Below are 26,076 nucleotides of genomic sequence, written 5' to 3'. Positions count from 1 at the left end.
GCCAGTAGAGGTCACTATAGTATTAGTTCAACAGCAGTAGCAGCAGTGGAGGGACAGACAGAGGCATCGAGTGGTGTGATATCACAGACCACCTCTGGGTGTCTCTGTAGATCACACATCTCTGCACTCACACACTTCTTTGTTGTCTCTTCCTCAAAAGTAAATTTAATTTAGGCTGTTTCCGTTTCAGAAAAGCACATGATCATCCTGTGATTTTGGTTTTCTCCCTCTCCTTTCATGTCTCTCAGTCACTGGGGCTGTTATTAGTGTGAGTATTAAGTCTAGAGTGAACTTTGCTGAGGCACTTTGGAGCAAAATGCATCCAGTCCACTGGTTCCTTGCAGTTTTCCTGGCAGTTGGTGCCTCTGAGCTTTGTTGTGCTGGACCACTCCATGCCCAGTGCAAAGTAGAATGGTATGGTGTATTTCTTGTCTACATACATTGTTAGATGATGTGTAATGTTTTGTTTTCATAACAAAAACTGATGTATTTTGTTTGCTTGATGTTTATAGGTCTGCACAACTATCAAGGAAAACCATAGCCATATTGAAAAAGCTATAGTATCTGTTATTAATAATGAATTAAAATGTACATTTTATCCTAGGTCTGCTTTTATATAATGTATTTTATTCATTGTATTTATGATAACTTTGTTCTTCCTCTGTATTGGTGAGGTTTGGATAGATACTTTCTCTGTTTAGTTTATATTTAGCACAGTTTGACTTATAATACAGTGCCTTTGTAAAGCTTAAAATTTCGAGTGCTTGATGTGTGTGTCAGAGGTTTTGGTTCAAGTATTGTTATGCATTCATTCCATCAGTGTTGGTGAAGGTCTCATGTGATCATTGCTCCTCTTTGCCAATGCAGTTTAACTATTTGCCACAGTGTATCACTTGTGTTAGACAAAAACTGCCTTGGTTCTTTTTACTTGATATTGAGAGAAATCATACTAAACTAAATTGTCCTACTAAATTCAATCTGACCTACTTTCATGGGAGCTTCTGTAAATGTGATTACAATTATGATGTGGTTGACAAGACAACAGAAAGGATAGAGCATGAAAATTTAAGTCCAGGAAGAGGCGGTACAGATGTCATCACACTCTTAAAGTGATGAACTGACTATAGCTGCATGCTGCTATTCTTCCAGCCAGTTTGTCCACTGGGTAGTGCTATAGGGAAGGCCAATGGTAATTTAAAGCAAGGATTTATGCCAGCAAACGTCATGGCCTTCTGACCATTACATTTTGATATTTGCTGTGTGCAAATGGAAGTTGTGGTCTGAAAAGGGCATTTGATGCCATGACCAGACCATGAATAGTTGACCAAGAACTTTTAAGTGATCAGTTACAAAAACAGCTCCACACATGGATTAAAGGATTTTATCAGATTCTATTCATGGCACACAAACAGGACAGGGAATCTAATTCTAAACATCCTTAACTTCATTATGGTTTAATTTGCTGTGTAAGATATATTTGTATTTTTCACATGTTCTTTCATTTTTATATTAATTATATATCATATTCCCTGCCTTAAGATACAGTAGAGGTTTTCTCTTCTTTTATCAAGATCCAATGTCAGATGAAATTATTTAATTGTGCTTTTCTTGAATTCATTGAGTTCATAAAATATATTAAAAAAAAAAGAGAGACAATGGAAGTATTATTAACTAATCTTACCACTAAAATGTAATTGGAATATAAAGAGCAACATGAAGTCACACTTTCAAAAGGTTTCATTATAAAAAGCAAGAGAAAATGGTCATATACTCAAAGAAACACACTCACAACTAAAGTCCATTAGATGGCATAATTTCTACACAATGTCTCTCTGAGTTGTTTCAAGACACAGACTTTCAGTGACTGTGCGTCTTTTTCTCATACAGGTACTTTGGGATCCCATGTCAAAGTGTTTATGAAACCCTAGTCTCACAGATTAAGAAGTGGAGAACCATGGCTGGCTGCTCCATGGGAGGACAGAGGTGCCTGTACAAGGTGTGTGTGTGTGTGTGTGTGTGTGTGTGTGTGTGTGTGTGTGTATGAATATACTGAAAGTAATAGTGTAGAAATGTTTAAGTTCTTAGTCCCCCTCGTGGCATGGCTCTGTGGATGGAAATGTAAGTCTCTTTAGCCGTGTTTCCACTTTCCCCAGGAACCTATTGAGGAATTATGCGGTGTGGTCTGCAGTGCTGAACATTTCTGACTCGTCAAGTACTCGTCAAGTACTTTCACTAAGATGTTAAAAGTTCGCAGGGAGCAAGCAAATGAGCACAGAGCAAGCAAACACATTTTCCACACCACGAAACAGGTCGGGGAGAAGGTTAAAAAACTGAAACAGCCACAGCCGTGGCTAGGGTTGCCACCCGTCATGTATAATAAGGGATCGTCCCATATTTGAAAATAAAATGCTGTGTCCTGTATTGAATATATACGGGACGCAATTTGTCCTGTATTTTTGTCTATGTTATGTCCCCAGAGTGCTGTGAATAATGTAATGTCAAGTAATAATTTTACATAATCTTCCCGGGATTTTAAATCGCGGTAGAAACACAGACAGCAATGGGCCAAAGGAACCTTTTGGTTCCTGAAGGAACAAGGTTTTGGTTGAAATGCAGCTGGACTCAAATAAGTTAAAACCTATTGGATGGCTTGACATTCATATTCCCCAGGTTATGGCTGCATTCAAAAAGTATTTTTTGCCTAGGTTGGTCCTAACTGAGTGAAATGACCTGGAAGAATCTACTGTAAGTGGCAGCCATGAGAAGAGCTGGTCGAATTCTCTAATTGATAAGGAAAGGAGCTTCAATGCTTCCTATTTTATCTCTTTTAGCATAGGGAACACTGGACCTTTCTTTATAAAAGGAAACGAGAAAATGCCGTCCCACAGTTCCTTGCCGCTGCAACATTTAAAGCAATGCGCGATCATTGTGTCACCTCGGCAGACCCAAGTAAATGTAGAAACAACAGAGCACCTGTTTTATGTTTGTGATACAATTCACAGATTTCAAGTTTAACACTAAAATCATCCTGGTTGTACTCAGGAATATGAGCTCAATCAAATCTATTGTGAGCAGAGGTGTAGTACTATGCTTACAATCTAGAGCTCACCTATGGTGCAGGCACCATTAAGTTGCAGCTTGTTTCTAAGGTTATGTAACCTGTTCCTACAGTGACAAGTTTCCATAGATCAGTCAACTATGATCACATGATCAGATGTTAGACTGACTTTATGAACAGTTTGATCATGTTGAGAACATGATGCAGCATTAGACAAACATCCAGCTCTGTAATATCAGACCATACCATGGATTTAGCAGGTTGCAGTTGGGTAGCATTAAGCAGCAGGTAAATGAACACAAGTAGTTTGTGTTTTGAATAAGTTCCTTACCAACTTGTGTCAAACAAGCTAACTGGAAACATCCATTCAGAGGAAAAGCTGCAGTGCAGGCAGTAGTCGAGTTAAGCTAATAGGCTCGGCTATAAAATTGTAGATAAGCTAGCTTTTATTTCCAGCAGCACTTTGGAAGCGTATACTGGACTCTTCTAAGGTGGAATATTTTTTGAGTGTTACTTGATGCATGATTTACGTTTCAATCATTCAATACACCTTACATATCAATATGACAACTCTGACCATTTCATTTGCTTTTATTAGCTCTCTAAATGACATACACTTAAGTGATGATCAGCTCTTCAAGCTCTTTATATTATATAATATAAATTCCAGAAAAATTTTTGTGAACTGTGGATATTTTATTTCATCACTTGGAGAAAAAAATTGGCAGTGTTTTGTTCTGGTGCTCTTTGTCTGCACTACACCTATGGTTGTGTGGCAAAAGCTGTTAGACAGTCTTGTGGTTCTGGCTGAAATGCTGCTGTACCTTTTTAGATGGCAGCATGGTGAACAGTCTATTGAAGGGATGAGGAGTCTGATAATTTGATGGCCCTGTTGGTGCAGTGTTTTTTGTAAATGTCCTGAATGGAAGACAGGTGGAAGCTAATGGTCTTTTCTGCTGTTTTCACAAACGTCTGCAGGGTCTGCACAAGTGTTGCAGTTGACATACCAAGCAGTAGGATACAGGTTATAAGTTGTCATGAGAGGAGAAACATTTACCCCACCACTTGGATGACTGCGAATCTTCAAAAAGTGTTATTGTTATATTTCTATTTTATATTATTAGTTTCACATTTTTATTTATTTTTTATACATTATTTCTCTTCTTTTTTTTCTTTCCACTCTTGTTCTTTTACTTTAGCCATTTTTATATACTGAAATGGTTTACTGATTTTACTATCATTAACTGATGGCAGAGTGCCCAGAGGGTGGAAAGGAGATGATGTGATGAAGAGGCCTGGTTGGTTGAGAGGTTTAACCAAAACCGAAGAAAAATGTATGTATCTAATCTGATTTATGTCACAGGCTTTTAATGCAACATGGTTTGTCCTGTCTACAGCTCCAGTCTGCCTCTGTCCACTTTATATCAGCCAAGCACATCACTCCCTTTAAGAGGTATGTGGACGACATCAACTTTCGGCTGGTCTCCTATCATTTCTTCACTTGCTGTCACGTTTCGGTAGGTTTTAGCTCTCCTCTAATTCATTATCTGAGTTAGGATGATTATAAAATACCATGTGCAAGCACAGCTAGCAATACATGGATGGTCATCTAATTTAAAAATAGGAAAAACTTGCAAATTAAATGATTTAGTAACTTTTAAAACAAAAAAATCAATCAGAATAATTAATTTGTTACAGGAGTACGTCAGCACTAAGACACACACACACACACACACACACCCACACACATATTACATTTTGTGTGCTATTGATTAAACACAGATAAAACTAAAACTTTCTAGTGCATTTGTTGAAGGGATTGTTTTCTAAAGGGGGATACAGTTAGAGGCTATAAAAGGTGCTGCAGATGACAGAAGCCATGACTGCACATTTCAGTGTCTAACAGGTTGTAGGTTTTTTTCAGATGTCCAGGAGACCAAGAGAACAATGGGTGTGTTGCCATAAAAATGAGTGGTGTCCACTGATTAAATACTTTCGGCACTGTGTAGAAGAAACAAGACTAAGTCAAAATCTAGTATATGTCTGGACCGTCTATGGTTAAATCCTTATTTTATAACCACAAAGTCATCTGATAAAATCATCCATCCATCAGCTATAACATTTATTCTTATAAAATGTTGTAGGCAGGCTGGAGCCAATCCCAGCTGACATTGGGTGAGGTACACCCTGGACAGGTCACCAGTCTATCACAGGGCCGACATACAGAAACAAACAACCAGTCACGCTCACATTCAAACCTATGGGCACTTTAGAGTCACCAGTTAACCTAATGTGCATATCCTTGGACTGTGGGAGGAAGCCGAACCACCCGGAGGAACCCCCCGTAGTTACAGGGAGAACATGCAGACTCCACACAGAAAGGCCCCAGGCCCCTGCTGACAAAAATCGTGTGAGGTTCTTAGTATGTAGCAGAGCAGAACACAGAATGGTGGTAAAGCAAGTCTTTTATTATAAATTATGTAGATTGTCAGGAATAGGGCTAGTGATGGTGATGACAGCGAGAGACTGTAGACAGTATGGCAGATCATGGTTGAGGTTTGTGCAAACAGACAGGAATCCAGTGAGCAGGGCTAACAAACAGAAATCCAAGCAGGTGAGACTAGGTTGGGCTGAGCGTGGCAGGCGACACGGTTGTAGCTGTAAGGATGACTCAATGTGATGGAATGATCTGGCAGAGAATGGTGAGTAGATTGCATGAGTAGTAGTAGTAGTAGATTGCATGATGTGGAGCAGGTGAGTATGGAGATTGGTGAGAGCAGGATCCAGGTAGCCACACCCAGTTGAACACACAGACAGACACATAGTGCCAACTGGGGACAAACAGATGAAAACAGCAGAGAACAGAGAAAGAAAAGGACCACAAAAGGTCCTAATCCTGAAAAATCAAACACATAAATTAAAGACAAAGACTGAGCTGTGATTCCAGCTGTAGTCACTGTAAAATGGTCACTCAGAGAGAAAGTTAGAACAGACAGACTATATTTCTTTTTTGTAAATTATTTTTTCAGGCTTTTACTTAAATTACAGACAGTGAGAGAGTGAGAGAGAGAGAGAGAGAGAGAGAGGGAGGGAGGATGGCTTGCAACAAAGGGTGCCACAGGCCGGACTCAAACCCCGGCCACGTGAGCCACAGGGGTGCCCTGAGACAGACTGTCTTATGTTTGCCTCTCTCTGTGGTCCAGAATAAGTTTAGTCTTTATTTACTTCAACTCCTGAATGTAACAGACTTTTATTTATTAGAGGCAGGTCTTTATGTCTAACTCCCTCTGTTTGATATGTAGAGTTGGTCATATTGGTTAGTACAAAGCCTCATTACTGATGAGGCTCTCTCCCTCCCTCTCTCTCTCTCTCTCTCTGCTTGGTGTGTCTTATGTTTAGGTATTCCTCTGCCTCCTTTAATAATAATGATACATGTAGTTTATTTGCTGTAATGGAGGCAAGGCTCAGTGCATTGGAAGTGCTCCTCTGCTTCCCTTCTCAAGCAACTGGGAAACCAGAGAGCCTTGGTAGACTGGCCCGAACCAAAAGGTGTAGCCCTAAGCCCACAGTTCGTATCCATACACTGTCCAGTCATGTACCAGGTTTATACCCAGTTTGTTTGAAAAAAGCCTTTAAATGTAGCGACACTGCACTAAGTTGGCAAAACTGCAGCTTTAAACACCACCTAATAGAACCTGTTCACACCAGAAACTCCAACTCAGTAATGAGGCACTTGGATGACGAGGTGGAAATATGATCAGTCAGTGAGTTAGTCAGTCAGTCAGTGACATTCAAGATTACAGATCTGGCCCTGCTGTCGTGGTCCAGCAAAAATCAGATATTCATAAAGTTTGTGATAAATGACAAGTTGCTTCATGCAAAATAGATTTGGGCTCTGAAATTCAATTACGCTCCTTTTATTTTAAGGGTGTAGTGAAGGCCCATAGGACAAGGGGAGTATATAGTCAAGACTACACAAGGACTAGTTTATGATGTATCCAGGCTATTTTTCATTGGCAGATTTTCAAAGGATTAGAATTGAACTTTTAGGACCTTAATCTTACAGCATCCTCCCAGTCTGAGTCCCGGTACCACGTTATCTCTCTTTCCTCATATCCCTTTTTACTCTCTCCATTTCTGTCAAGGTTAGGGTTAGCACACTGCAGTGTTTCCTTTCATGGGATCTTTCCTTATTCCTGTGACTGTGACTCTGAGTTCATGTCTGATTCTGTGCAGCTTTGTCATTTATGTAATACAGTTGTAACTCCATCTCTAGGCCATGTCCATCTCAGAAGCCTGGCATGCCATTAAAGACCATGGCACCAACTACTGCAACCTCTACAACCTCATGGAAGGTAAGATAACAGTGAATCAATGAAACAACAGCCTATTACTAACCATTCAGTTTTCCCTGATTAGTTTGTCCTGGAGCCTGATAGACCTGGAGGGCCCTGTCAGTTAGCCGGTTTTCAGATAGCACAGACAACAAGAGGCTGCATTGGTGAGAGTCTGTTGCCTCAGGTACCGATGAAATGATCATTTATACCCATGAGATTTAAGATTTATGAAGCCAAGATTCTGCACAGCAGTTTACTTCGAGACAGGAATTATGATGTTTCTAGTCATTTCATCTTCTGTTGATGGTCATAAGCAGTAGAATTACAATCATCAACTGATGATCACAGGAATGATTTACCATCACCAAGTATAGTATGTGCATTCGACCTGTGGGTTTCAAAGATATCATAAATCCATATGTGAGTTAAGTATTGGCAAGCAGCCTACACAATCCAATTGTTGTGCAGTGAATAGCAGTAATCTGATATGAGAAGTTCCATTGAATTCCTGTCTTTCATGAATGGAATGTGTTGTATATTAATGGTGTCATATTTCATGACCAGCTCTCCTTCTCTGACCATCTCCCGGTAGTGCTGCTTAAATCTATACAACATCAGAAAATTCAGGCCTTATCTGACTAAGTACACCACCCAGCTTTTGGTCCAGGTCATTGTTCTCTTCTGGCGGACCTCGCTTCATGATTTACTTTGGTGCACTGTATACTTATTTTAGCCGACCATGGTAAGAGCACAATCTGTGATGAGTAAATTTTAAATAACTCCTCCAGGCAACTAACCTCCTAACCCTTTTCCAAATATAATACCGCCAGTGATATTACCTTCCAGTGGAATCAAAACCAACAGCTCTTCTTTGAAATTTTCCCCATCAAAATATCTGACCAAAATCTGGGAAAATCTGGGAAATGTCAGTGATGTCAGTGGACTCATCAACAACCCTGGATATTTGATGAGCTTAGCTAACCCTAACCCTAACCCTTTTAAAAACCTCAACAGCAATCAATGGTCCTTTATGTTTGGTGGGAATCCAGATAGCCTGATCCTAATCCTTGTTCAGTTAAAGTAGGGTTAATAATTCTGCTGGCATGGGAATATCCAGCTTTCAGTGTGGCAATTCTTCTGTGATGAGCCTCTGCCTGCTCAAGGTATGACTCTTTGAAAGTTGCATATCTTGTGTAATTACCACAATCTGCTTTTCAGTTCGGGCTGCACGGTGGTGCAGTGGTTAGCGCTGTCGCCTCACAGCAAGAGGGTCCTGGGTTTGAGTCCCGGCTCGGACGCGGGATCTTTTTGTGTGGAGTTTGCATGTTCTCTCCGTGCCTGTGTGGGTTCTCTCCGGGTACTCCGGCTTCCTCTCACAGTCCAAAGACATGCAAAATGGGGACTAGGCTAATTGGATACTCTAAATTGACCATAGGTGTGGCTGTGAGTGTGAATGGTTGTCTGTCTCTATGTGTTTGCCCCGCGATGGACTGGCGACCTGTCCAGGGTGTACCCCGCCTCTCGCCCCCAAAAGATGCTGGGATAAGCTCCAGCCCCCCTCCGACCCTACTACAGGATAAGCGGAAGAAAATGGATGGATGGGTGCTTTTCAGTTCCCCTCAGATCCTGTCTCCAGCCCCTGCTTACTTCTCCCCAGCTATGTTTATCCCTTCATCTCCACAAAACTGCCATTCTCTATCCATCCACCATATGTCGCCAAAACTTTTTCCTTTTTCCATATCCACCTGCTCACCTGTTTCTGATCTTCTATCACCCAAGCATCCCTGCCCACTTACATACCTGTTCCTAATTTCCCTCATCTGCCTCCTTTTACTTATACCACCTCTATTTCTCCAGTCAGTGTCACATTATTTGTTTATTTTTCCTATGTGTTTAGTTTCCTGTTATTTCTTTATGCCTTTCTATCTGCCTGCTGCAGCTCTATCTGTAAGCCTGGTTCTTCAGTCAATTTATTAAAATTCCATCACTGCCCTGCAGTGAAGCATCCTCGAGGCCATGATTAAAGAGTTAATTGCCTGAGTGGATTAAGAACTTCTTAAACACTGTTGATTATCAGCCTGCCTCTCTGTTGGCCAGCAACCAGCCTGCCTCTCTGAAGTCCAGCACCCACAGTATCGGAATAGAAGAATTCTGCTCTTTGAACAAATGCAGTTGATGATACCTGCTTTTGAGATAGCACATGAGCAAATAAGACTTACAAGAACAAGAGTCCCAACTTGACATCTTGGCATTGTCTATTTGTGCACAGTGAAAAGTCAGGCAGCATGATTATTTATCTCAGAAATGAAGAAATTGATAAGAAAATGTTTATCCCATTACAACCCTTTCTCCTTGAAATTACCTAACAAGTAAACTGCAACAGCAAATACATTTTGTATGATATTTAATTGCGAATTACATTTTGTGATTATATGTTTATACTGAACATAGCAGTAAAATGTTCACAAGCAATGAATTTTGCAGTATGATATCCATTTGTAGCAGTGGCGATTGCCCTAAGACTGCAAGGGAAGCTCAGCTTCCCCTAAAATGTCAACAAAATAAGAGGTCAAATATGTACTGTTGTGTGTACATTTCATTGACTAAATATGCACAAGAACACGTTCATCTTTTGTTCAGAATCAGCTACTTATCACAGGTAACCGACACGACTTCCTTCTCATTCATCCCCGCAGCGCCACAGTGCTTTACACAGTGTAGACGCCGAGCATCTACTGACTTCAATGGGGAAGCATAGAGTGGGTTGTTCCACTGCAGCGAAACTAGACGGTCATTGGATAAATGCTGGGCTTTGTCCCGCCCATCAGACGCTCAGCGTCTCTGGGGGTCTATGGCTCAGTTTCTGCATGAAGATTGGATGATCTGTCTGAGGCTGAGTCCATTTTGATTGACAGCAAAATGAGCGAATCAGCGATCTTGAAGTATAAGCATCCACCGGAGCATTTTTCAAGTTTTTCATTCCGTTGTTCGGAGTCAATCTGGAGACGTTACTGATCCTCAGCGACTTTGTCTTTGTTAAAAACGACTAGCGTTGTGTTTGGCGACTCTCTTCGGTCACTCTGCGAATTTACATATAAATAAACGGACACATTTTATGATGTAGGCCGAAAATGAGCTTCCCCTCCTTATAAGACCAGCAGCCACCACTGATTTGTAGTGACCACAGCATTATTACACTTTTTTATGGTTATGTGTAGGTGCTCACAGCACTTAGTTAAGGTTATGTTAAGATCGTGGTCTAGTTTAATACTGAACAAGTTCAGTTACTTCAGACACAGTGTGTTTATTTACATTTAACCAAAAATCCATGATCTTAACATAACCATAACCAAGGTGCTTCTGTTGCCTAAGGCTAGCTACACCGGGGGCTCTGGATATGAACCCCTACCTCTGGTGTGTCAGCCATGCATTTCATATGTTCGCCTTTGACCACAAACACCCCCTGGTGATGTCAAATGTAATGCTTCATTCATTAAAAAAATATGTTGCCTCTGTACATAATCTGGCCTTAAATTATGTTTCTTACACAACATATTTTGTCATAGCCTGCCCTAAGAGGACACTTTGTTTGGACATTTGTATCATTTTGTTTCTGTGTTCCTGGATTCTGGATTATTTCTTAGTTCTGTTTTGTTTGAATTCTAAGTTTTTTTTACTTTATTAAATAACCTTTTTGCATTTGGATCCTTAACACTCCTAAACCTGACATATTTACTGTTGCAGTTCAGCTGTACATAACATAACTTCAAGGAGACATTATTAACATTCTTGAACAATTGTGCCAGTTCATGTCTTAATCTTTGGACAGATGCTCATGATGCCTTTTTGTTTCCTGTCATTTGTTGGACAGGAAGTGGTCTAACTGAAGCCAGAGGTTACAAAGAGGTTACCAGTGATTTCCAGTGTACCCAACGCTCCTCTGCTAACTGCACTGTCTACTGACTATGACCAGAGACCATCCCAATATATGAAGATTAATCACTGGACAATTTTGAAAAGGTTTTTTTTTTTTTTTTTTTTTTTAAATGGCTGGAAAATCAAGTATTAAAATAACATGATGTTACCTGCTTACTGCTGTCATATTTTGGGGGTTCGTTTTCTTTGTGCAATGAATGCATAATGAATAAATTGAAAAAATATCAAATTTAGTCTGAACATTGTATTAATGTATTCTCACATTTTGCATATCATGTAAAAACATTCATACCATATCCTGTGAAAGGTGATGTCTTTGTCCTTACAACAAATTTCCAACTTCATTGAATACCAACAAAATTTCTAAATCAACTATTTGCAATTTTTGGTCGTATTTTTTTTTTTTTTTTTTTTTTTTTTTGCAGTTGAGGAAGTGGTTGATAAATATTGCATGCAGTCATGTTTTGTAACAGTTTCATGAAGGCAACATGAGTAGACATTAAGAATGTCATAGTTTTAATAATTAGTGACTTTATAGCAGCAGCTACAGTAGTCCAAATATGACATGAAACGTGCCCAAATAGCTCAATGATTATTAACAGCCGTCAATCTTATTATGGGCCCTTAGAATTATCTATGTTTTATGAAATTGACTCAGATATAACATGGTGTAATTGTTTAACCACTTAATGCTGACGCACCCCATGCTGGGTCCAATAGAAGGGTGCTATGAAATACTTTGGTGGCCTTTTTTTTTTTCTTTTCTTTTTTTTTGTTTCTAAAAGATGAGGCCTTAACGGTACGTTAATAAAAGTCCAAGTGTATTTAGTATAAATATTGTTTGATTGGGAGCTATTTTAGTATTTATGTTTTTAAAATAACCCCCGTATAAATATAAAAGGACAGCCGATATGAAGTGCGACAGTACACATAGGCCGTTTGCTGTACCGCACTGCGCTGGGTGTCATGAAACTAAAGAAGCTACTCTTTCCATTGATAGTAAGCATTCCATAGCCTGCGCTAACTAGCTCATGTTGGCCCCAAAGCAAATCCAAAGTCAAATGTCAACATTTTAAAGTCAAGTTGTCAATTTTTGTCTTTGTCTAAATATCCCTACAAATCCCAAAGTGAATGTAATAAAAGACAACTTATATTGTTTACCACCTTTTCATGGTCATTTTAAGTCTATCCATATGATTCTCTGACTGAAATGGCTGACCTGGTGGCCTACAATGCAGAGACTGGACTCCGAGCCTGAATTTCATACATGGTCTTTTGCTGCCATCTAATGGGGATTTGGTGGTGCTATAGATTACAACAGACAGTGCTATGATTTTCTACATATTGCAAGCTTTTCAACAGTATGTCACACTCCTACTAGACTTGCTCACCTGTCACACCACAGTCGTGTGTAAACCGAGGGCCTCAGCTGCACGGCAGTAATGGACCTCACGGATGTCACTCTAATGAGAAAAGGATATCATTTATATGTTAACTTCTACACCAGCCCGGCTCCTTTTTTGGAGAGGGAGGACATGAGGTGGCTGTGGAAAGACAACCAGCTCTTTGTGAAGGGGGAGGACACCAAGGTGGTGACGATGTGTAGCAGCTTTCACAAAGCATTCAGTGAAGACACCACACAGAGAAGAGTGAAGAAGGCTGGACAATAGCACTTTGAAAACATTCCCATACCTGACATCATCAGAGATTATAGCCCCCACATGGGTGGGGTGGACCTCTCACATGCCCTCATCCAGTACTCTGTTCGAGGGAAGACAATGAGGTGGTACAAGATCTTTTATCATTTTGTCAACATTGCAATCGTGAACTCCTACATATTGTACAAGCATCTGGCTGTTGGAAAATTCCAGACCCTAACCTTGGGCTGAACAAAATCCTCCTCAGATGAGGAGAACAGTAGCTTTTTAGCCCTTCTCTGGTCTACCTGACTTTGAACTTGACCTTGTCTAGGGGCAGGGGGGAGAGATGGAGGGGGTAACAAAGAATGTGTTGGTGTAGGAATCTGGGAGGCTGAGGAAGCCACAGTGCCTGCTCAATTGGTAACTTGAATGATGGGAGAGAGGGCCAGTGAGGAGTAGCCCATCTCGTTTATCCAATCTGGGAGTCTGAGTTCAGATTGTTGCCCACCGGTGTCGACTGAGAGTTATTGCAAGTCCTGTGGATCTAACCCACTGGTTCATCCTTACCTGTTTGATCACCTGTGTGGAAGTTAGGATTTTAAAACTCTCTCGATGATCTCCCTTGCTTCGTCCGATGACTGGGCAGTTGAAAATGGGAGACCAAAGGCAATGCACTGGCCGGCGCTCGTCATCCGCAGTTCACAGTTCCAATCAACCCTTGTCCCATAAAGGAATGTTTTTTTTCAGAGGTCAAGAGGTCAAGGTCGAGGTTAAGTTTTTCTTCCATCAGTCTTCAATCAGATCTGTCACCTGGAGTTAATTTGAGTTGTTTTTATTGAATCATTTTCCCGTTCAGGGCTTTAAAGTCTTGAGTAAAGTTTTTTTTTTATTTTTATTTTGGAATTTTCTGGTCCAGTATTTTTTTGGGGATTTTTATGTTTTAGTTTCTCTTTCCAGAGATTGTGTTCGGGTTTAAGTTTGTGTCCATATCAGACTTTAATCAGGTTTGTCCTTCGAAGTTATTTTTTTTATTTTTTTGTTCTATTTTGTTGAATAAGGTTTGATTTATTGAATAAATATCCCCAATCTGGGTTTTAAATACTTGATTAAAGGTGCTCTTTTTTCTTTCTCAGACGTCTGGTTCAGTGTAGTTTATTAGGGTTAGGTTAACAGAGTTTTGCCACCTATCGTACCCCCTACCATAGTCGTTAAGGTCTATAGCTTCTGATAGGAAGGTCGTAGAGACCTGAAACCAAGTTTCGCCCCCACTAATTCGGCCACGCCCTTTCCAACGGTACCAGCCACTCGCCTGTGGGACCTTCGGTTCCCGAGATGCATTGCGTAAAAATTTTAAATTGTCTGTATCTCGGGAACCGTAAGTCGTAGAGAGATGGGTCCAAGACTGGCGTGTTCAGCGCCCCCTAATTAGGTCTGACGCCACCCACTCCCGTGTCTCTACGACCTTTCGTTCCGGAGTTATAAGCCAAAACGTCTTTCCCATAGGAAATGAATGGGAGACGATTGGTACTGAAAATTGACTGTGTTGAAGCCAAAATCTACCTTGTAGAAACCATTTAGGAGCATGTTTCAGACCATTTGGAGTCGATAGGTACCCCTTTTCAAGAGACATTTTTTGGTATGTTGGGTTAGGGTTAGGGTTAGGTTTAGGAAATAAAGGATTGTGCCACCGCGAAGCGGTGGCGCAATCTGTGCACACTCCATCCAGTCCCATGCAGTCTCTCTCTTATCCCTCATTTAGTCCCTGTGGGAATCTAGTGTCCAATTTACTAATCCAGGTTCTCTCTGTCCTCTGTCTCTGGGCTGTTGTCCAATTTGGATTACACTGGAGGACAGAGGCCTGTACTGAATGCCAGCCATGCTGTATGAAGTGTTTAACCAGCTGAGTGTGGATGTCTTTTCTCTTCAAAATATTATATCTATGTTGTGTGAATCTGATTCGGATTGTGTTTCCTGTTTCACCAACATACTGTAGTCCACATTGTTTACAAATGATGATATATACACAATTTTTGGATGAAATATTTCCCTGATTCTCAATTTTATATACATTTTTATTATTTTTATTAGACACCCATACTTGCTGTTTAAAGAATTCCGTATTACCCTTTAATTTGGAATCAATTAGTGGTTTAATTTTGGCTTTCACCAGGTAATCCTTTAAATTTTTGTTTTTCCTGAATGCAGCAATGATCCTGTGGTTCTGGAGAAGTTCCCTTCCTTTCCTGGAGTCTTCAAAGTTATTCCTGATTTCTCTGACCAGCTTCACCGTGGATGCCGAGTAAGTGGTGATAAAAGGAATGATAGAGGACACATTATTGGGCTTAATTTGGAGGAACTTTTTGAAGGAGTTTCTTAGGAAGGTCCTGGAGTACCCCCTGCGGGCCAATGCAGAAAAGAGCACCCCAGTGGCCTTTTTAAAATCCTCATTTTGGGTGCAGATCCTGTGGAACCGTAATAATTGAGATTTGATTAGACCTGCAAAAGTGTGTTTGGGGTGAAAGCTGGTCTTATGGAGTAAAGCATGAGTATCCGTCTCTTTGAAAAAAACTTTAATATCTAATCTATTGGTTTCATTAAATTTGGGTCCTTTAAATGTTGTTGTGTCCAGGAAGTCAATAGAATTGTGATCTAAAGTGGATTTTAATTTAATAGACGGATTGAAATTATTAAGAGTGTTCAGGAAAAGCTTAAAATCATCCTCTGAATGTGTCCAAATACCCCAGATGTCATCTAAATATCTATAATAATGAATGGGTCTTTTCTCACACTGTTGTAGGGCTCCTGTTTCCCAATCTGCCATAAAAATGTTGGCATATGCGGGCGCAAATTTCTTGCCCATTGCTGTGCCCTTAATTTGTAAAAAATACTCACCATTGAATTCAAAATCATTTTTTGTTAAATTAATCTCTAATAATTGTAGTAATTCTTTATCCGGTCTTTTTTTATCATAATTTTTAGCAAAAATGTTCTTCACTGATTGAATGCCCTCTCTTATATCTATATTTGTATACAGACTATCAATGTCGATAGTAAAAAGGATCGAATCTGCCGGAATCTGTAAGTTTTTAATTTTGTCTATGAAATCATATGTGTCTCTAATATAACTGGTGTGTTTAGTGGACAGGGGATTCAGATAAAAGTCCAGGAACTCTGCCGTCCTGTAGGTCTCACTGCTACAATCAGACACTATCGGTCTACCAGGGGGGATTTCAAACGGCTTGCTCCACTTAGCAGGGTCCTTATGTATTTTAGGCAACATGTAAAAACGTCTAGGTCTGGGTTCTGAATCACCAATTAAATAATTTCTCTGTTTCGAATTAATAAATTTTTTCTCATGTAGTTTCTTAATAATTTGGTGTGTAATAGGGATGGTGTCCAGATAGATTGGATTTTCTAATTTAGAGTAATACTTTGTATCATTTAATTGTCTGTATCCTTCCCATAAATATTGCTCCCGTTCCATAACTACCACAACACTGCCCTTATCGGCTGGTTTAATAATGATGTTTTTATTGTTAATTAGCTCTTTAAGTGCTGAGCTTTCTTTTTGTGTCAGATTAGGTTTCACATGCCGGATTTTAAAATGTTTGTCATGATAATTTATATCTCTTTTAATTAGGTCTACAATTTGGGGGGTTAGGAGAAGAGGTCAGATACCCCCTCCCATAGGAGGAGGTGAATGCACTGGCCATTCCCCTACCAGACCCCTGATACCCGCCCCAATACGGTGACCGGGTGCGCTTCCTGCGCCTGCCGTAGCGCACAGGCTGCCACCCGTCATCCTCCATGTTTGTTTGTTGTCTCTTTATTTTTTGTGTTTTTTTTATATTTTTTTAATTATTTTTTTTATTTTTTAATTGTTTTTTTAATAAAATAAACAAAAAACGCTTTCTAAAATTAGAAAGGATAAGATAATGTACAAAAGAAGGTGTGCCAAAACAATAAAAGAAACTAAAAACGTGCGACGTTTCGACCAAATATGGTCTTCTTCAGGCACAAATAAATGGCACACTAATAACTGTGTTTTTGTTTGCTTTCAGGCTGGAGTCAAGTGCTGATGTTCTCCCCTCAAGAGCCAAGGTAAGAGTGAGCTCCTGCAACTGTGTTCGTCCTTTTTATAGGCTTGGTTTGGCTTTTTGTTTTTTCTGTTCGTCTTTTTCAATTTGGTTCGCCTTTTTTAATTTTGTCCCCATTTCACATGTAAACCTGTTTTTAACTCCATTTTAACCCTATTTTAACCATTAATACTGAATCTATGTTATTGTATATTGTAATTTTAACCCTATTTAAGACATTAATGTTATTAAATTAGTATACTTGAACACTATTTATTTATGTTTTTTATTGTATTTAATCTGTTTGTTTTTTAATATTTATCTTAAATTCTATTTGTCTTTAACCTATTTATTGTCCCTTAATGTTTTTAACCCTATTTATTAATTATATCCTTGTCAATTTAGAAAAATGTATTTAATATCCAATCATAAATTTTTAAAGGTTCCATAAATTATAAATATATATATTTTTTTACTTTTTACAGATTTTAAAATAAATTATGGGGGATTTGGGTTGAAGTTAGGATTAGGGTAGGGTTAAGGTTAGGGTTAGGTTTGGGATTGGGGTTGGGATTGAGGTTAAGATTAGGGTTTAGGTTTAGGATTAGGGTTAGGATTAATAGTTAAGATTAGGTTTAGGTTTAGGTTTAGGGTTAGGGTTAGGGTTAGGGTTAGGGTTAGGATTTTTTAATTATCTCGATGATTCCCCCTGCTTCGTCCGACGACTGGGCAGTTGAAAGTGGGGAATCAAAGGCAGTGCACTGGCCGACGCCCGTTGTCTGCAGTTCTCAATTCCAAACGAATCCCTGTCCCGTAAAGTTTTGTCTTTTTTTCTTTTTTTCTTCGGTTTGATGCTTAGTAATTTTTAATTTTTAACAGGTAAGTGGGGTAGGTGATTGTAGTTTTTATTAGGTAAGTAATTGTAATTTTTAATTGTAATTTTTTTTGGTTGGTTTTTATTAGGTAAGTAAGATTGTAATTTTTATTTTTTGACAGTTAAGTAAGGTAAGTAGTTGTGATTTTTTTCAGGTAAGTAAGGTAAGTAATTGTAATTTGTTTTAAATTTTTAGTAGGTAAGTACGGTAAGTAATTGTAGTTTTATTTTTAACAGGTAAGTAATTGTAATTTTTTAACAGGTAAGTGAGGTAAGTAGTTGTGGTTTTTTCAGGTAAGCACGGTAAGTATTTGTAATTTTAATAGGTAAGTAGATAAGTAATTGAAATTTTTATTAGGTAAGCAAGGTAAATAATTGTAATTTTTATTAACAGGTAAGTAAGGTAAGTATTTGTAATTTTTAATAGGTAAGTAAGTATTAATTTTTTAATTTTTTAATAGGTAGGTAAGGTAAGTAATTGTGATTTTAGATTTTTACAAAAGGTTAGTAAGGTAAGTAATTGTAATTTTTTCAGGTAAGTAGTTGTAATTTTCAACAGGTAAGTAAGGTAAGTAGTTGTAATTTTTTCAGGTAAGTAAGGTAAGTAATTTTTTAACAGGTAAGTAATTGTAATTTTTAGTAGGAAGGTAAGGTGGATAATTGTAATTTTTCAAAAGGTAAGTAAGGTAAGTAGGGTAAGTAATTGTAATTTTTGGTAGGTAGGTAAGGTAAGTAGTTGTAATTTTTTTATCGGGTAAGTAAAGATTTTTAATTATCTTGATGATTATCCTTGTTTTGTCCGACGACTGGGCAGTTGAAAGTGGGGAATTAAAGGTTGTGTACTAGTCGACGTCTGATGTCCGTAGTTCTCGAACTCCTGTACCGTAAAGTTTTGTCTTTTTTCAGGTTGGATGTTTAGTAAAGTATTATATCTAGTCCTCTTGGTTATTGGTAAGTATTAATACTTTATAGTAGGTAGGATAAAATATATTTTATGTGGAATTTTTTGTGGAATTTTTTGTTGTTCTATATTAGGGAGTTTAGTATAAGATAAAATTCTTAAAATTTTGGACACATCGTCAGTAGTGGACCTCAGGTTCATTGGGTGTTTCGGCCACTTATCACTAGACACCCTCACCCGAGGAAGGCCCAGCCGGGGTTGATCAAATCCCGGTGTGTGTCTATTAATTTGCCAGATTGGGAGGTTTTTGGATAGAAGAGGACTAGGATTGTTTATCGGTAAATTTATTTGTTCTAATCATTTTAGTGGGTTTAGTTGGTTACAGTATATTACTGGTTTAGTTATCATTTTGTTGTTTTAGCCAGTTATTTATATATATAAAAGAGGTTTAAAAAGGGAGATATTATGGTCGTGATCAAGTAATTATTAATTAATAATTAATTAATTAATTAGTCAACCAAATAATTAAATAAATTAATTGAATAATTAATCAAATCAATTAAAATCTGGTTTTGGTTGAAAAAAGGTTAGTAGTTTCTTTTGATCTTATTCGGTATCGTTTTATATAAGGAGAAAGAATTGGTAATTTCCCGGGAATTATTAAGTTTTTAATGATTTTGGAGGTAATAGGTCAGGAGTTTCGGAAGGCGATGCTAGGTCCCGTTGTATCCACGGCCTGGTCTCCTAAGCTGTACCAGGGGATAGAAATTTGGATTGGGTAGTGAGAATTTGAAGGAGTTCAATTGTTTGTTTAACCAAAAGGGGAAGGTTTTTAGTATTGCGAATTGTCGTATGAGGTGCAATATGGGCTGTTGTGTGAGTGAGGCTAACCCTCATAGAAGACTGGGCTACGATTAAGGTCCTGATGCCCTGGACCGCCTTTCCTGCGTGCTGTTCCTAGAGTCGGAACCCAGGGAGGTCGCATACTTACCGCCTGTTCGCTACAGATTGCTTGTTAACACCGCTAGGTAGCCACAATCCGACCAAACAAGGCTCGAGGTGAAGGTTGATTCTGGATTTTGCGTGTTCCATTTTTTAACTTCAGAGGTTAGTTTTGGAGCGCTAGGTTATCTGGGTGTCCCCCTGAAAGAGGTACCAGGACCAGCCACGACTAAGCGTTGCCTTCCAGTCTCTCCGGGGAAGGAGGGCCAGGGCCAGCCGTGACGAGGCACTGCCTACCTGGACCTCCAGACACCCATGCTAGTAACTATCTGAGTTATCTTAAGGGTTCAAATTAGGTCTAAAGTCTAAGGCGTCAGTCCCAGGAGGGGAAGGCCCGGACCAGCCACGACAAGCGTTGCCTTCCTGACCGTCTCCAGGGGAAAGAGGGCCAGGGCCAGCCGTGATCAAACACTGCCTCCCTGGGCCTCCTGTCGCCCATGCTAGTATCTATCTCGGTTATTTTTCTAAAAAAGGTTCGAATTAGGTCTAAAATCTAAGGCGTCAGCCCCAGGAGGGGACAGTCAGGACCAGCCACGACTAAGCGTTGCCTTCCCGGATGTCCCCAGGGGAAAGAGGGCCAGGGCCAGCCGTGATCAAACACTGCCTCCCTGGGCCTCATGACGCCTATGCTAAAAAATCTTTTGAAATTATCCTTAGCTTTAAGGTAAAAAAAATTTTTTTTGTCTATTTTAGAGTAATTTTTTTTAGAGCTATTTTTAAGGAATGTTTCCTGTGCCCCATACACCGCACGACTCCAGGAAAACATTAGGCTATTTTAAGGTTTTTTCATGTCTGGTGCCCCATACACCGCACGACTCCCAGACATGTTTTAGAAGAGGAAATAATATAATTTATACTCACCACCATGGGTCAATCGAAGATCAGGTCGAATTTTGCATGTTATGTGGTGAGGTAGTCTTTTTTGGCATTCTAGGGTTCACTCATGGTTTTGACAAAAGGTGTGGTACCATGATGCTTTGCGGGGTTTAGTTACCACCCATTTTGTTATTTCCTGGTTTTTCTTCTAAAGGGGTGGTACTAAGGTTTTTCTGTCTTTCTATTTTCCCATGATGCCTAAAATCAGGATTTTTTGGTTGAAACCATGGGAGAGAATGGTAGGTAGAAATATAGGGTAGTTTGGGAGAGTGGTATTTTTATATTGTTTTTTATTGTTTTTTTCTCTCACCCCCTTACTCTAGGGGGGTTCTCTGTTGAAAATCAAAAATAGACTTGTTCATATTAATATATGAGTTTGCATAAGCGTGTCACACACGCACACACACACACTCACACACACACACACACACACACACACACACACACACACACACACACACACACCACACACACACACACCCACACACACACACCCACACACACACACACACACACACACACACACACTCACGCACACACACATACACACACACACACACACACACACACACACACACACACACATATATATATATATATATATATATATACACATATATATGCGCACATACATACACACACACACACACACACCCACACACACACACACACACACGCACACACACACGCGCACACACACACACACACACACACACACACACACACACACACACACACGCGCACACACACACACGCGCACACACACACACACACACACACACACACACACAACCACACACACACACACACACACACACACACACACACACACACACACACACACACACACATACACACACACACACACACACACACACACACACACACACACACACACACACACACACACACACACACACACACACACACACACACACACACACACACCCACATACACACACATACATATCTCCTCATATACGTATATGCATATATGTGTATAAAGACACACGTCCATCCATTCATATCTTTATATTATTAAAAAATTCCTTGGGATTTGTATCTTTTATTAATTTATTATAATGTTATTATTAATTGTAATAATAATAATAATAATAATAATAATAATAGTATTAGTAGTAATGATCACTATTATGACTATAATAATAGCAACAGTTAAAAACGGCCACTATGATGAAAAGAACGATGATAACAATCGTAAGATTTGAATACTTTCTATGTTATTGGTGTTGATAGCAATAATAAAGATAAAATTTGTATAATATATAATATATAATATATAAATTTGTATTTTTCGTGTTTTATATTCGTTTGTTGTTGTTATGTTTAATTTGATATTATGGCAATATTTATTATGGTGACAACCACAATAATAATGATAATAATATTAGTAATATTAGTAATATTAATAAAGATAATGATAGTAATGGTTATCCTTACTACTGTGTTACGTGGTTATGGTTAGAGGTTAGGGTTAGGGTCAGGATTCGGTATTAGTCCAAATTAGAGTAGTAGGTTTTGTTAGGGTTAGGATTTTTAGTGGTTAGTGTTAGGGATACGGTAGTGGTTAGGGTTAGAGTAGTAGGTTTTGTTAGGATTAGGATTCGTAGTGGTTAGGGTTAGGGTTAGGATTAGGAATTGGTTGTGGATAGGTTTAGAGTCGTGGGTTTCGTTAGTGTCAGAATCCTTAGTGGTTAGAGTAGTGTTTTTAGGATTAAGGATTCGGTAGTGGTTAGTTTTAGGGGTTATGGTTAGAGTAATAGTTTTTATCGGGGTTTGGGTTTTAGGGTTAGGGTTAGGTTTCGGTAGTGGGTTAGGGTTAGGGTTAGGGTTAGGGTTGGGGTTGGGGTTGGGGTTATGGGTTTGGGTTAAAATACTGTGCACTGGCCTACTGATCTGACAGAATGGATGGCTGAATGGAGAGAGAAGTGGTCTTTCCCATGGGGGATCAGGGTTCGATTCCCAGGCAGAGCACCGGACAGAGAGAAGAGAGGGACCTGCTGCAAGTAACTTTAACAAGGAGTAGCGGGCCCAGCAAATAAATAAAATAAATATAATAAAAAGATAAAAGAATAAATGTAAAGTTGAAACTGGTAGTGATAAATTTAATATATAAAAGAATAAAATATAATAAAAGCAATCTTGGGGAGCTGGGAACCGACCCAATTAGGACCATACGGATCACCATAGGGAGATGCATTAAGTAATTAAAAAAAAAAAAAAAAAAAAAAAAAAAAAAAAAAAAAAAAAAAAAAAAAAAAAAAAATATATATATATATATATATATATATATATAATAAAAATAAAAATTAATTAGAATAAAAATAAATAAATAAAGTGAATATAAAAAAATATATATACAAGAATATGTTTAAATAATTATCTCTGTAATATATATATATATAGAAAGGTAATTATTGATTTACTATAATAATAGTATAATATGTATTTTATATAATTATTATTAGAGAAAAAAAAAAAAAAAAAAAAAAAAAAAAAAAAAAAAAAAAAAAAAAAAAAAAAAGGGCTAAGTTGTGGAATGAGAAATTACTAAAATGGAGGGATGTATTTGGAACTAAAATTCGGGGCCGGAAAGGTAAGTGCTATAAGATAAAAACATAAGTGCTTATAGAAATAAAACCATATAAGTGCTAGTAATAAATATTAGTAAAAAAAGCATGCATGTAATAAAAATGATTAGTAAGATACAAATTTTGTTTCCAGCCCCTATTTCTAAAATTCCAAGTCTATTATTATTTAAAAATGTTAAGGATAAAAAGTAAAATATGCACCTCCCGTCCTGACGTGGATTCGAACCCCAGTCTGCCGTATGGCAGACCAGGGCTTAGACCATTCTGCTGTCTTTCCAGTTGAGTTGGGATGGGATCCGCATGGTCCAAGAAAATTGCAGGAACAGGCTCGGGAGTACCGTACCCAGAGGTGGTGGATGTGGTTTTCCTTACTTCAGTCGTCGTTTAAACCTCCGGGCACAGTGGTCCCGAGCCTGTGGATCCAAATCTTCTCCGCTCTCTTCCTCTGTCCACAGGTCCAACGGTCGTTATTTTCTAAAACAGTTATTGTGAGGTGCGTGGGGGGATGTAACTGGAAATGTTGTACTAGGGGGGTGGGGAGTCGACCTTCCCTAATGTTGTATAGATGTTGTGAAAGCCGGGTGTGTGCGGAATGTTTTGTTTCTCCTATGTAATGTTTATTGCAAAGTGTGCAGGTGATTATGTAGACTATATTTGTGGTGGTGATGGAGAAGGAGCCGAGAGTGGGGAATGCTGAATTACTGAGTGAATTATGGATGAATTTTCTGTTTTTATAGTGATGGCTGTGTGGAAGAGGGGGTGTGGGTCTATGGTCAGTAAATTGGGATCTGATGAGAAAAGATTGAAGGCTCCGATGTTTCCTATGGGCTGAGATGATTTGTTGGTTATGAAATGCCGGATGTACAGACTGTAATATGGAAAAGTTGTGTTTGATGATGCGGTGTAGGGCAGTGGTTTGGTGAGAGAAAGTGGAGACAAAGGGTATCAGGTGTGGTGGTGGAGGAGGGTTATGGTATACTGCTGGGAAATGTCTATGGGGTGAGCTTAGGCCGTGCCTGTCCTTGGGGTTGGGGTTAGGATTAGGGCAAGGGGTAGGGGGTAGGTTAGGGTTAGGATAGAGGGATAGGGGTGGGTTAGGGTCAGGGAAGGGGGGTGGGTTGGGATTAGGCCTGGGGTGTGAGGTAGAGGAAGGGTTAGGTTTAGGGTGAGGGAAGGGGTGGGGAACAGAGGTTGGGGAAGGGGGGGGGTGGTGTGGGTAGGGATCAGGATGCAAACCCAGATTCGGGTAGGGGAGAGGACTTACCGACGGCCTAAGCTCCTGGACCTGGGGTGAAGAGGAAGTGTGGAGAGGTGGGGAGAGGGAGGGAGAGCGAGTGGGAGCGAGAGAGGCCACTGTGGAATTTTTAATGGTGCGGAGGAAGCGTTTGGAGTAACCTCTGGTGCGTAGGCTGTGGAAAAGAGTACTGGTGGCAGTGTGGAAATCCTGAATGTTGCTACTGATACGAAAAAAACGGATGAGTTGTGATTTTATGATTCCTTTAAATGTATGTTTAGGGTGATAGCTGGATTTATGGAGTAAAGCATGTGTGTCCGTGGGTTTGAAATAAACTTTTGTCTGTAATGTGTTGTGAGTGTTATTGGTGGGCCCGAAAAAAACTGTGGTATCTAGAAAATTGATATGTGAAGTATTTATTGTGTATTTAACGGTGATAGAGGGGTGATGGTTATTAAGAATGGATATGAATTCTGGAAATTTTGAATGATCATGTGGCCAAATACCAAAAATGTCATCTAAAAACCTGAGGTAGAGTGATGGTTGGAGGGGACATTTGGCTAGGGCTTCTCGCTCCCACTCGCTCATGTAGAGGTTGGCATAAGCCGGGGCGAATCTCTGACCCATGGCTGTCCCGTGGACCTGTAAATAAAACTGATTATTGAAAAGAAAATCGTTATTGTTTAAACAGAGTTCTATTAATTGTAGGAGTTCTGAGTCAGGGCGTGAGGGATCCGGATTTCTATTGAAGATGGTGCGAAGTGTTTGTAAACCTAGGTGGGTGTTGATGTTAGTGTAGAGGTTATTGATGTCTATAGTGAAGAGAAGTGATTGGGGAGGGACAGCCATGGGTCTGATGGTGTCGATGAAATGATACGTGTCCTTGATATAACTGGGATGGTGGGTGGAGAGGGGACCTAGGAAGTGATCAATGTACTGAGCGATATGGTAAGTGGAACTGTTGCAATCCGAGACTATGGGTCTGCCAGGAGGAACTTCAGAGGGGATGGTCCAGGTCTGTGGGTCTTTGTGGATTTTGGGTAACAGGTAAAAGTAACGGGGTCGTGGGTTGTCAGGTCCAAATAGGTAGTCTTTTTGTTTTGATTTGATATATTTTTTATTGTACAGGGTCTGAATAATATTCCTGAGTTTTGTTTGAGTCTGTGGCTGGATTGTTTCGTCGAGGGGTCTGTAGTATGTGGTGTCCATTAGTTGTCTGTTGGCTTCAATGAGGTATTGTTGTCTGTCCATTATGATTATTTTTGATCCTTTGTCAGCTGGTTTTATTATAATGTTGGGGTTGTGAGTTAGGTCGGTCAGGGCCCTGCGTTCCGGCCCCGACAGATTGTCTGGGACATCTGTCGGGGTCCGGAAACGCTGGAGGGCCCTTTTGTTCTGGTCAATGAAATTGCGGGTCAGGGGATGAAGAATGTCCGGGTTAGGTTCCCAGTGGGATGGATGGGTGAAAAGAAGTGGCTGTCGTTCAGGTTGGAGGTGGAAGTAGTCAATGAGTTTTAGTCGTCTGTGAAA

At 39.5% G+C, this 26,076-nt stretch overlaps 1 protein-coding gene across 2 annotated transcripts; it reads left to right on the top strand.

Moving 5' to 3' along the window:
- The first annotated feature begins 264 nt into the window (after positions 1–264).
- Positions 265–11,741, top strand: LOC130161380 (uncharacterized). 2 transcript variants are annotated; one of them, XM_056364644.1, is made up of 5 exons: positions 265–414; positions 1,888–1,996; positions 4,456–4,511; positions 7,335–7,413; positions 11,267–11,741. In XM_056364644.1, the coding sequence occupies exons 1-5, from the start codon at positions 317–319 to the stop codon at positions 11,276–11,278; spliced, it is 354 nt and encodes a 117-aa protein (XP_056220619.1). In that variant the 5' UTR covers positions 265–316; the 3' UTR covers positions 11,279–11,741. The 2 variants fall into 2 exon arrangements, with proteins under 2 accessions (XP_056220619.1, XP_056220618.1); XM_056364643.1 differs by having other exon boundaries at positions 4,456–4,575.
- Positions 11,742–26,076: the final 14,335 nt, after the last annotated feature.

The sequence above is a fragment of the Seriola aureovittata genome, chromosome 20 (assembly GCF_021018895.1).
Source record: "Seriola aureovittata isolate HTS-2021-v1 ecotype China chromosome 20, ASM2101889v1, whole genome shotgun sequence".
Classification (NCBI taxonomy): Eukaryota; Metazoa; Chordata; class Actinopteri; order Carangiformes; family Carangidae; genus Seriola; species Seriola aureovittata.
Note: the sequence above shows the minus strand (reverse complement) of the source record. Positions and strands in the feature narration are given on the sequence as shown.